The 13,271-nt window shown below is 42.2% G+C and overlaps 1 protein-coding gene across 1 annotated transcript in view; it reads right to left on the bottom strand.

Annotated features, from left to right (window-relative positions):
- LOC127582286 (hemicentin-1-like) overlaps nt 1–13,271 on the bottom strand; it is a 260,770-nt gene that overhangs the window by 53,611 nt on the left and 193,888 nt on the right. The window contains 9 exon segments of the mRNA XM_052037463.1: nt 1,036–1,143; nt 2,456–2,620; nt 4,667–4,788; nt 6,375–6,531; nt 7,138–7,265; nt 8,185–8,329; nt 9,625–9,766; nt 10,489–10,625; nt 11,499–11,576. Of these exon segments, the coding sequence (XP_051893423.1) occupies nt 1,036–1,143; nt 2,456–2,620; nt 4,667–4,788; nt 6,375–6,531; nt 7,138–7,265; nt 8,185–8,329; nt 9,625–9,766; nt 10,489–10,625; nt 11,499–11,576 (1,182 nt within the window).

Raw genomic sequence — 13,271 nt, 5'->3', positions numbered from 1 at the left:
TGGAATCATAAGGAACTGTACCTTAGTGTAATTCAACGTCTTTGCAGAAGGAAGAATGACAGGAGAAAACCAAGAGGGGATAATTAAAATGAGGCTAGATTGCTTTGTAACGGTACTGATATCCAGGATATATGGTCTGGAATTTCTTTCCCTGAGACTTCCACATCTCTCAATGAAGGCACACCTTCAATTTCATTTCTTTAGACAAGGTTTTAGTCATTTATCTTTATTTTTCTTTTTGTGGTTCTGTGTCATTGTGTCTGCTGGCAGTCCCATGAACTGCCTTGAGACATTTACTATATTAACGACAATGATGTACTAATATTGCATCATTACTGTGGTAAAGCATCCCAGAGTATTTCACAGCAATGGAGACACAAGGGACTGCAGATGCTGGAATTTGGAGCAACACAAAATCTGCTGGAGCAACTCAGCGGATCGAGCAGAGTTTCTACCCAAAATATCGACAATTCCTTCCGCCCCAAAAGATGCTGCTCAACCCGCTGAGTTCCCCCAACAGATTGTTTGTTGATTCACGGCAATGTTGCCAGACAAACTTTAACGTTTAGCTAAGGAAATGTAAATTCAGATGACCAAAGGATATGTGAAAATGTTCAGTTCTATGAAGCAAATTAAACAAAAACAGAGAAGGGCAAAGAGGTTTGGGGAGGGAATTTCAGAGACAAGAGCAAATGAAGGTATGACCACCAGTGGTGGAGAGGTTAAAATCTAAAATGGGAATTGGGAGCAGATAGGCCAGTGACTGAATGAGTGGTTGACGATCTTGACAATGTGAAAAGATGTGGCCAAAAAGAGATTTAGGAAAATCTAGATGCAGGAAACACACTAACAAGGAGAAAGTGAGTTAAATTAGTACAACTGAAGGCATATTAGCGAACACACTTCTACTTCAATTATCGTAAGATTACCTTTACCAGTGTCATTAGATATTAATTCCCTTTTTGGGTGAAAGGTCTTTCAGCACAGTACAAAGGACATGCTGTGGTACACATAGAGAGCTCCTTGCCTACTTACCTTGCACTATGAGGGTTACGTGTTTATGTGCTGTCCCCACCATGTTCCCAGCCGTGCACATGTAGCTTCCAGCATGGCTCAGGGTGGCCGAGGCAATTTCCAGGATTCCTAGAGAAATACAAAAGTCCTAAAACAATTCTGGCAACTCCGACGATTGTGAGAAATTCTGCAAGGCAAGTCAATAAAAGGCACAGGCCTATGCAATCTTATTGACAAAATGGGCAACCGGCTGTGGTGATTTTCATGTCTGTTTCTTGCTTGACCAACAAGCTGTTGAAAAACCAGGCAGTACCTTGGTTGGCTAATGGAGGTCCAAGGCCCAGCCTTGGTGAATAAATAAGTAGACTTCCTCTGCCTGTTTCAGATCGGATGCATTTTTACATGTACAAACATCAGTTTGATGCAGTTGTGCTTGGTCGTAATTTTCAGGTGTAACTGAGTGATCAGTGGTGCAGCCAGTGATCCTTAAAAGGACAAGTGGTGGCCTCCCCAGGAAAGGCCCAAATATATTTTTTGGGAGAATTTTTATTGGGGGGTGACAGAAATGACAATACTCCAGAAAAATTACTGTGCCTCACTACCAGCCCAAGCCTGCCTCTCCACAGGATCTGTTGGGTTTGACTACGAGTTGCTCAATTTCCCACCCTCTTTCAATCAGAAAGCTGCAGTGATGGCCCATTTGGCACTTACACACATTCAACTGAGGGCTGAGTCCATAAAATGGACTGACCCTCCCAATACCAGCGTCAGGCAGAAGTCATAAATCACTGAAATGAACGGACATGTATGTTACCATCTTTCCCACAAGACCTCCATGCCCCAAATACTCTGAGGGGCTCTGCTTCTGGGCCAGAGTCACTGTCCAGTGGGGGCACCGTGACCCTCTGGAATCTTGCCCAAGAGTTTCATGTAGGAATCATCACAGAAATAAATAAAGATGTTAAATTCTATAGAGAGTCTTGGGCATTAGAGAGAACTATTGGATTAGGTATTGGTCAATCTCCTTCTCTCCATGGTTTACACTGGTAAGTTTTGATTGTTAAAGATACTTGACAATGGAATAATAGGAATGGGGGTGAAGGGGTGGGGGTTTGTTCCCATGTTCAACATAGGAGTGGCTGGAAGTTGGGAATGCTGTGTGATTTCTCCTTTTCTATCCAGGAGGTGCAAAGACCTCTGGCAGAGCTGCCACCTGTTGCTGCTGGGACAGATGTTGACAATTTGAACACAGACCAAGGATCAAAAGGATGTGACCAACTTTCTGGTTGAAAGTTAACTTGAACATCTTTAGTTTGAGACCATTCTCACAAGGACAAAAACATTAAACCACTCACCAAAACTACAAGAAAGAAGCCTTAACTTGTATTAAAATTTACATTAGTATATTTATCTATTAAAAGAAAGTAAGCCTTCCACAAACCTGTTGGCAGCACTTTGTACCCTGGCCCTCGCTTCCCCAGCCGGGCTCCATCCTTCATCCAAGTCACTGAAGGTTCAGGGATTCCAGTCACGTGACACGTTAGCACCACTGGGGACATTTTAGTGACAGTAACATCTGGAGAATTATCTGCAATTGATGGTGGGACTGGGATACAAATATACAAAGATATTAAAAACAGTCTTTCACATTAGGGGGAGTTATTGGATTAGGTATTGGTCAAGATTCTTCCCTTAATGGTTTACACTGACAAGTTTAATTTGTTGCGACATCTGACAATGGAATAAACAAGGAGAGGATTTTTTACTCATGGACAGCTTGAGTGTTCAATGTAATGACAAACCAACTCTAGCTGCTTGCACTATCTTCAGCCTACTGTTGAAAACCTTTGGCCTTTATACACCCTTAGTTTGAAGGTACATGGCATAACAAGAGTTTATGGTTTATTTATCCCTAAATCCATTAGAAAACAATATATCTTCTGAAACATGTCTTCTATAGTAAAGTTAATGGATCCCTTTATTACTGAATCAAAGAATCAGTATGAGAAAGGACCTGTTGAGGTGGCCCATCAAGCCTATGCTGTCACTGAAGTTACATGTTAAATACCCCGATGCTACTTCCTTGCATGTCTATTTCTTACAAAAGATTGTTTGGAGGAAGAGGTTCATGCTTTCTTTGGTCAAACTCCACTGAAATCACATTGACACTGGAAAACCTTTAGCCCCAAGATACAAGGGAGCCTGATTTTGAACCCCCAACTACCCCATGATAGGGTCAAAATACTGGAAGATAAGCTCAAGCTTTAAGTAACAGACCTGTAACATGTATGATTTTCTGTAACCCGTTTATTAGTGGAGTAAACAAGGGGGAATCAGGCCAGAAAGGTGGACTTCAGGCAGTGAAGCAGCTATGACCTTATTAGCATCCAAGAGATCACACGGCCACCTCCTGCTTCCATTTCTTATGTTGCAGTCAGGACATCTGTTTTCTCTTTTTTGCAGCAGGTTTCCTTGAATAGACTGTTTGCTGTTATGAGCTGTTTAAGTAGACTGCTGGGTATATACAGACCGTCCTGTGGTTACGAACAGGTTCCTTTTTTTTTTACAGACGTCCATAAGTTGATTTTGTCCATGGATGAAATTAGACAAAATCACTCGATATATAACCATACCTCCACAGTGTTGTAACGAATGGCATCAAAAGCACACAAGACAGATAAGGAAGAACAATTACTAGAAGCAGAGAGAGAGAGGAAACTAGCTCTGCTGTTTGTAGGAACAAACATATGTATGTACACTGGACTTTTGAATTTAATAATATTATGGGAGCTCATTCATATGTTGGGGTGTCCATAAGTCGGGTGCTCATAACACGGGAATGGCCTGTCAATTAATAAAATAAAGTGATAGCTGCAGGTCTTGTTCCATCTCCAACTCATGGGCTGACTCAATCCATTTTCAGACAAATTTTGAGTTACCTGAAGACACTGGAGCACAAGAGGAGCTATACGTACGCACAAATACATGGAGGCAGGAATATAGGAAGCTGAGAGTTTCAGTTAAGACAAATAACTGCAAAAAATAGAGCAGAAGAAATGTCAAGGCACAAGGATAGAGAAGGCAGACAGATGACTTCAACATGAAGTAGTAGCATGGGAAAGGAAGGACAACTCAATAAAACAGGGAGACATAACCAGAATATGGCAAACGGGTATCAATCTACAAACAGAGGAGGATCACGCAGACACAAAAAAATCATGGACGAATCCAAATGATTTACTGTAAGCTAAGGAAGTACTTCCATGCACATGCAGTGGTTAAACTATTCATATTATAGAATTATAAGAGATAATACTTCTTTATTAGTCACATGTACATCGCAACACACAGTGAAATGCATCTTTTGCATAGAGTGTTCTGGGGACAGTCCGCAAGTGTTGCCACACTTCCGGCGCCAACATGGCATGCCCACAACTTCCTAACCTGTACGTCTTTGGAATTATGTAGAAATCCCAAGACATAAACAGGTTATACCAGCTAATCGTGGTGATGCCCTCATCCAATAGTCACCCTATTGCCTGTATCCCTTTGTCTCCATTTCCTCTGCCCCATGCTTATGCATTGTGCCAGCCAGCAAGGAGCCTCAGCACTCCTCACCAGATACACAACTACTAAGGCAAAGAAGTCTCACCATGCACGGTTAACTGGATGAGCCTGTGGGAATCTCCAGCTTCGTTGGAAGCCGTGCACTCGTACAGCGCTGTATCTTCAGTGGTGGCAGAAATGATCACCAGGGAGCCCGATGGCAATAACCTGAAAGAACACAATGGTCACAGGAACGTGAGTGTCAGCTGACCAACTGGTAACAGTAGCACAAAACCACAGATTCTGAAACTAAAGAGGGCTTTAGGGCTAAAACAACAGGATAACTGTAATTTCTATAAGATCACGTTTTGTAGCACTGTTCATTTTTTTGCGTAACTGCTTCCAAATTTAGCTCCTGCAAAGTCATGGAGGTGTTACTTCACTGAGAGGGCCATGTCATTAACAACATGTGCAGAAACTGTACCTTATAGACTTTATGTCAAGTACGCACTGTAGGAGAGGGATGGTGCTCCATTTGCTTGAACAGTCAGCCTTAGCCTTTCAAAAGCACCTCACACTGCACCAACGTAGCAATACGGAAAATATACAACTCACAAATTGGCCGTTCTGTCCAACTAGTCTGCACTGTTGCTTATATTCCACACAGGTGTCCTCCCATTCCATTTACCTCAATCTTTCGGCACAGCATTCTGTTCCCGTTTCCCTCAAGTGTTTGCCTAGTTTCCTTTTAGAAGCAGTTAAGTGCCTCAATCACTTCCAGTGGTGCTGAGTAAGCACATTCAAACCACTCATGGGACTAACTGGATGATACTTTCAAAAGCCTGGCACAGGATAACATTTTTTTTACATAGCAATTGGTTAGGGTCCAGAATGCACTATCAGATTCAACTACAGTGTCCGAGAGGGAGCTGGACAAGTATCCGGAAGGAAAGGATGTGCAGAACTCTGGAGGGATGGCAAGGGAGTGGACCTAGTGAGATAGCTCTTCCATACAAGGAAACACAAGAGACTGTAGATGCTGGAATCTGGAGCAACAATCCGCTGGAGGAACTCAGCAGGTTGAGCAGTATTTGTCGGAGGAAGGGAATTGTCGACGTTTCAGGTCTGATGCAGGGCTTGAACACCAGAATGAATTTAACAGGCTAAAGGGCCACTTTCAACACTGTAATCATTCTGTGTTCTGTGTGGCAGGCTTAAGGCTTCTAGCATAGTATGTCCATTTCTATGCTCTAGTTCCCACTGTAAAGATATGGTAGCATAGTGGTTAAATCACTGGATTAGGATCCAGAGAGCCGGATAATCACAGTAGAGACAAAAGTTCAAGTTCCACTGTGGCAGTTGAGGAATTTATATTCAAGCAATTATGGAATTCTGGATTTGAAAAAAGGTCACAACTGTAACCAGGAACCAGATTTGTAAAAACCCATCCTCACTCATTCTGGCCTGTAGCTGAATCTGTACCCACTAATGTGATTGATTCTTAATTGCCTCTTCAGTCTGATTCCTTTGAATAAAATTACCAGTTTTTACCGTATACCTTTCTAACTGGGTGTAATTTCATGCAATATGTGACCTGCTCAGTAATTTGCCCCCCACCTTCAATTCTAATTCACCTTCAAATTCATGATACTATAGCCAGCAGGAGAGAGATTTTTGGCACTTTTGTCCGGGTCAGATTCAATCCAAGTTTCCAGAATGAAAGGGCAGTGCAATGATTCACCAGCCCTTCCAACAAGACTTCTAGCCAGGTCTTCATGCAAACACTTATTTTCCGTTCACAGCCTCAATGTTACCTGTACATGTTCTGCTGCAGGTTAAAGTTCAGTGGTTTACCATTTTTCTTCCAGGTCACTTCTGGTTTAGGGCTTCCTGAAACCTCGCAGCTCACCTCTGCTTGAGTATTTGCAATGGCTGTGACATTAGTTGGAGAAGGGCTGATAACAGGTGCACCTAAACGTCGGAAAGAAAATTCATCAGAACAACTCATATGTGCTTCAGAACTTCATTCAGAGATGTTTCATTCCTTGAGAAACCTCTTGAGCTATATAGGGTCACATCACAGTCAACAGCCAAATTTGAAAAGCCTGAAAGGTACAATGAGGTAAATTAGGATCTAGTGAACAGAGATACGGGGTGAGAATGGGAGGAAGGAAGGAAGATAAAAGAAGCTAAAGATTTTCATAACTCTAAAGGCTCTGGGAAAGAGCAAGCAGGTACGGGAATCAGCAGCATAAGAACATTTTGTCAGACAAACCCCTCCTTTTAGTATGCAGGACCAAATAAGTATATTGACAGATAATGAATGTTTTTCTTGCTTGAGACAGTGCTCTTGCCTGCTACATGTTCATCTTCTCCCCTTATTGATCGGAAATGAGTTCATTTCCCTGGTTGGTCACTTGGGTGTCTCTTCCTCTCCCTTGCCAGCTCTGAGGCTCCCCCCTCTTTTCTCTTTCCTAAAGGTCTGGAGTTACATCAATGGGCTCACCACTCTTATCCCTGAGAGGTATGCACCATTGCTCAAATGGTTATGGCAGCATTCCTGTGAAGTAAACGTACCTAAGACTTGTAGTTCGATCCAATGATGATCTGTGCCAACTACACTAGATGCTGAGCAAAGATAGTGGCCGGCATCAAAAACTTGCACTGAGTGGATCCGTAGCGAACCCTCAGAGAGAAACTCAAACCTGTAAGGAAATCAAGTCTCAGCAATCAGATAACAACAGAGGGACTAAAGCATGATGAAGGTGATTAGACAAAAATGGACTGAATTCAACAGTGCCATTAGCTTGGGAACTTTTGAAACAGAACACGGGTTGATAAAACGGGGGTTCTGTTCATCAACAGTCCTCCTTTGAGAAGATTATTGCTCAATCTCCTTGGACTTTTGAGGAAAGGATAATTTAAAAATGAACTATTGTGACATGTGGTGTAGCACTGAGACCATACAGACTTCTACTGTCAATTCTTGGATATTCCTTGATAAATGTAGTCAGTCAGCGGAGGAGCAAGAGCTCAACAGATAAGCGCTGAGATCCTAGGCAGTGGGAAGAAAACAGCCAGGTTCCCATGGCTGATCGGATGTGAAGTATACAGTGGCGACAATGAAAAGTGTACACTATTAGTAATGGGAAGTATACACTGGGTGTTGGTAATTAAGGCTGTGCACTGGTGGCAAAGAAAATGTGTATGCACTCGTGGTAATGAAACATGCACACTGAGAGCCTTGAAAAGGGTGCAGTGCTGGGAATAGAAAGTGTCCTTCTTCCTATTCTGTACAACCTCCTCCTAATATCCAGTCTCAGCACATGATTGTAGGTTGTGGAGCGTACTGGCATCCAATAATATGGAATTGTACCCTGTAAGGGCCAGCAGCTTCTGAGTGGGATTGCAGATAATAGAGAAAAAGACACCCTGAGAAAGAAATACTCTTGAGATCGAGATGTACAAATTAACATGGAGTCAGCTAGAATCTTGCAATTAAGAGACTGGATAATCTCAATGTTGTATCAGGTATATGGAGGGGTGCAACCTTGAGGAAGGTTGGATTGTTTCACTCCTAGCACCGCACTAAATTATCGATTGTTCTCTGGCCACCTCCTGTACCTGGGGCTGTCCGGACTCAGTAAACTGCCATCCTTTCTCCAAGTGACTGTTGGTTTCGGGTTGCCACGGACTTCACATTCCAGCAAAGCAGGTTGGTTGATGAAGACGGAGAGGGACGGGGAGCTGGCCTTGATTGATGGAGTAACTGAAACACACGTAAAAGCATCAAGTAAATAAAACTGGGGACTCAGATGGTTCAGATTAGTTTATACCAGGGTGCAATGAAATTCCTTGCTTGCGTGAAGTTCACAACGTAAACAGTATAGATGGTAATAATAAATACAACAATAGATACAGCAACGAGTGCAAAACAATGGAGTGGTGCAAAGTATATTAGTGCAATCTGAAGTAGTGCAAAAAGAACTGCTAAAGTGATGATAATGGAATAACTAAGAGAGGTACATTTAAGAGTCCGAGAATGTGGCAGCACCACTGGGAAGGGGTGTGAAAGAGGTGACTGGTTCAGAAGTCTGATAGAAGAAGCAATTCTTGAGTCTGGTTGTCCAAGCTTTCAAGCTCCTAGATCTTCAATAATAAATAGATAAATAGCAGAGACACCAAACAGTGCAATTAAACATTCCACTCTTAACCCAGTTTATAATGTCAGATCATCATGGGGCATTTGCCTCAAATATATGAGAGTGGAATTATCATATTGTTCAGTGTGAAAAATCAAGACTTTCAGGGCAAGATTCTCACAAACCAAAGTGTGGCAGGCACAAAGCATGCTCAACGTTCATCAGGAACCCTTCAAAGACAAATAAATCTTGGGGAATCCTAACCTGAGGTGAATAACTCTTTAGCTAAAGACACCCATCCCCCATGGATACTCCGTAGACCTTTACTGAGTTCTCATAGCCGAGAATCTGGTCCCTCCCAAGACCTGGCGGGAGTGTCAAGTGATGTAAATGGACCAGCCTCGCTCTGTTAGGTGAGGTTTTCTCTGTTGCACTGACATATGCAGGGCCCACATGACATCCATATCGGGACCGCTGCACAAAGAGCCTGTGTTGCTGAACGCTTTGTCAGTTCAATTACAAGCTTACAGAATCACATAACAGCAGAGAAATCTTGTTGTTGTCCCCCACATCTGCACTTGCTCTCTGGTAAGGATTTTCATTATTCATTCCCTTTCTCCTTTCTCCAAACTCTCTGAAACATTTCCATTATGAATATTTATTCACTTTTCTCATAGGCTATTATAAGCTCTGCTTCTGGTAAGGCCTTCTATCTATATGCTAACACTGAATGAAATAAATTTCCTCACCTCATCCTTCACTGATGATCTGAAATTTATGGCCTCTTTACCAGCTCACTGATCAGAGAAAATATCTTTCGCTGACAATTTATCAAAACCCTTCAAAATTTTGAGCAACTTTATTAGATTGGCTCTTATCTTTTCTATTCCCATTACAGAGAACTGTGAAATTGCGCACTCACCATGAATAATAACATTGAAGACACGGCTCATTTCTCCTGCAATGTTGCTGACGAGGCACTTGTACATGCCAGTGTCTGAGGGGCCAACATTGCTGATCTGTAGGTACTGACTGTCTGGCACATTCTGAATACGAGAATTAGCCTGAAAGGAAAGGGACAAAATAGAGTTTGGGTTGTAAACCCAAAAGTAATAAGAACAGTCACTAAGTCATCCCCTTACCTCTGAGTGGCACTGGAGCAAGAAACCCTGTACTACCCAAACCCACCAGAAACTGTTGTGTGTCACATAACTGAGAAATGGTGTGAACAAACACAATTAACCCACGACTGCAGATGCTGGAATCTGGAGCAACAAATGAGATGCTGGAGGAACTCAGCGGGTCAGGTAGTATCTGTGAAGAGAAATGGACAGTCGATGCTTTGGGTTGAGATCCTTCATCTGGATAGTCCAGAGGAAGGGTCTCGACCCAAAATATGGACTGTCCAATTCCCTCTAAGATGCTGCCAGACCTGCCGAGTTCATCCAGCACCTTGTGCGTTATGAACAATTACTTCCAGTTCAAAGTCGGTGCAAGCAATGCAAAATTTAATCCTATACCACCTATCACAGAGGCACGTCTAGGATGATTACTATAAGTCTGATAGAAGTGTAATTCTGGATTTTAGGGTCAGGTTGGATTAAAGTGCTGAGCATGAATTATCAGATTATTGAGCACTACTTTGAATCTAAAAGCAGACAATCCTTAAACACTGACACTTCTAAAACATTGATCATAATTGTTATGTCGTAATGCACAGAATGCCTTATTGCCAGACTAAAAAGCATATGCATTCAGTGAATGTCTACACCTCAAAAACACTCACTTGTAATGGAACGTCATCCTTGAACCACCGAACAGTGGGAGGTGGAACAGCTTCAGATTTGCACTCCAGTGTTAGCTGCTCCCCAGCCATCAGAGTGACCATCTGAGGATCACTGGAACCCGTGATATTTGGGGGAACTATATCAGACAGATAGAAATACAACTGTAAGATGGAGTTTGTTATCAGTTAGTAACCAGGAAACGGATAAAAACAAAACAGAAAATGCAAGCTCGAGGCAGGTACTTCCCTTCAACCATTCGGTTCTTGAACCAATCGGCAAAACCCTAATCACTACAGTTTAGCAACACTATGACCACCTTGATCACTTTGCGCTACAGTGGACTTTTATTTTTGTTCCAATTGTGTTCTTTCTTGTAAAGATTGTGTATAATTTACGTTTAATTCATGCTTTTCTTATGAATGCTGTTTATCTGATGCTATTTGCCTGTGATGCTGCTGCAGTAAGTTTTTCATTGCACCTGTGCGCACATGTACTTGTGCATATGACAATAAACTCACCTCTGACTTTGTCTTTAGATTAATGATTTAAGCATATTTACAAACTGAGGAAATCAAGGCCTCCATGCGACATAATGGCTAAAGAGACAGGAAGATAGATTGAAAAAGATAAAGGAGACATCGGAGGACAAATTGTCTCTACTTGTTCCATACCGTTGAACACTAATAAACAGAACGCCCCTCTGACAGTGAGTCCCAGGACATTCATTTCTCCCGAGAAATAAAGTTAGAAGCAATCTACTTAACAACAACAGCAATTGTACGGTTATATTATTAATATTCACAGTAAAAAGAACTAGAGTGATTTAGAGATTCAGGAATATAAATTATGAGGAAAGCAGAGGCTTTGCTGAAAGTAATGTGGGAGTGAGCTGTGATCCTGTCTGTAAGAGAGATAACAGCATCAGTGGAAGATTCGAGTAGAGATAGATGGAGGCCATTTACCAGAAGGAAAAAAACACATGAAAGAATGTTTAAATTATATACCATACCATTTATCTTCACTAAATGGTGCTGCTGATCCTCCCCAGCAGGACTTGTTGCCAGACAGGTATAAAGACCACCATCTTCTACCTATGGTAAACCACATCGTAGATGTTAGTAATGTGGACCCATAATTAAAAGGGGTTGATTAATTATTAGAAGATCTGCATTGCTTTACATTAATGTTTTCTGCCTGTCCCTAAGTAACTGCAAGCAGCTGATTAGTCCAGTTCATTTATCAGGCTGGATCACCCAAAACAAAATGTGGTCAACGTGAGTCACTGCCCAGTTTTCCTCTTTCCAAGTGGAAACCACGTTGATCTGCCTGCGTGAAAAAAGGATGCACAACGGGGATAGTGAGGGAACTATAGCAACCCACCCAACTGCAGTGTCCTGTTGCAGTGTTCAGTGTTGTATCTGGACCAAGGGGACACGGCAGGGTAGATGTTGAGATGTTTCCCCTAGTGGGAGAATGTCAAACAAAGGAATATAGTTATAAGATTAGGGGTCAGTTATCTAAAACCAAGGTGCCTAGGAATTACTCAATGCAGAGGGTGATGAATCTCTGGTATTCTCTATCCCAGAGAGTAGAGGCTAGATCCTTGGGGATATTTAAAGTGGAAGTAGATTGGGAATTGAGGACTATGGGGAACTGGCACAGAAGAGGAGATGAAACCTGAGGCAGATTAGCCATGGTCACACTGAATGGTGAGGCAGGCTTGAGGAGCTGAGTGGCCTACTCCTATTAACTTACGTTCTTATGTAACTGTCCCATCTGGAATCACAACTGATCCCAAAGCAACTCAGGGGTCAATTGGATCAACTTCACGGAAGGCATGTGTTAGCTCCACCCCTCTGTTAAAGGCAATTCATACCCCATCTCTCCCATTTCTCCCTGCCTTCTGATTTCCTTAGACAACACTCCACTGATCAAAATAAAAGGTTATTACTGTGGTACAGATCTCATCAGTCATGCTAATCATGTTTTGCTGGAAGAGGTGGTGGAGGGGGGTGGGGGTGGTGGTGAAGCCCACAATAAATAAACAACTGACTCACTAACTTCACATAGTCATTTGAGAACCTCCTCCAAATAGCGCTAGGTTATCCTGGCCTGCCTAAAGAGTAGCTCCTGATGGCAGTAATAACTTCCTAGTTGTTTGGTAATCTAAAATTGCTTGAAAGGACCACAACCCCAATGAGGAAGTACAGAAAATGCCAGAAATACTCAGATTGGTCCATATCTGTGAGGAGCGAACAAAGGTTAATATTTCAGGCTGACGACTTATAAAACGAGGTGCAGAGAAAGGGGAATAGAGACTAAAACTAAAACAAAAGGGGTAGTATGAGAAAGGGTAGAGGACAGAAGGAATTAAATGACAAAAATGGTGATGGTGTCAGGCAACAAGGGGTGTATCGAGAAGGGGTGTAAATACTCAACAGATCATGAAGTATCTGTGGAGACAGAAACAGAGATAATATCTAAGGTCCATAACCTTTTTTTAGAATCGCTTCCTCTCACTGAGGCCCCCTTATGAGCCTATTATCCTCCACAGATTCATTTTCAGATTATGTTTCAAGAACTGCCCAGGTTATTCAGACTCCTGACACATTGATCTTTGGCATACTCCTGCTTTGTGGAAGTTGCATTTTCTATATGGCATCACAACTATAGTGTACTAAGTTTGAAACTACTGTACTTGCAAATTTTAAACAATGAGCAAAGCTGAAACAATGGGGTCATCTATACATTAGTTATATTACCACACATCCCTCCATTTACA

Source organism: Pristis pectinata, chromosome 23 (assembly GCF_009764475.1).
Source record: "Pristis pectinata isolate sPriPec2 chromosome 23, sPriPec2.1.pri, whole genome shotgun sequence".
Lineage (NCBI taxonomy): Eukaryota > Metazoa > Chordata > Chondrichthyes > Rhinopristiformes > Pristidae > Pristis > Pristis pectinata.
The sequence above is the reverse complement of the archived record's forward strand: the minus strand, read 5'-3'. Positions and strand labels throughout refer to the sequence as shown.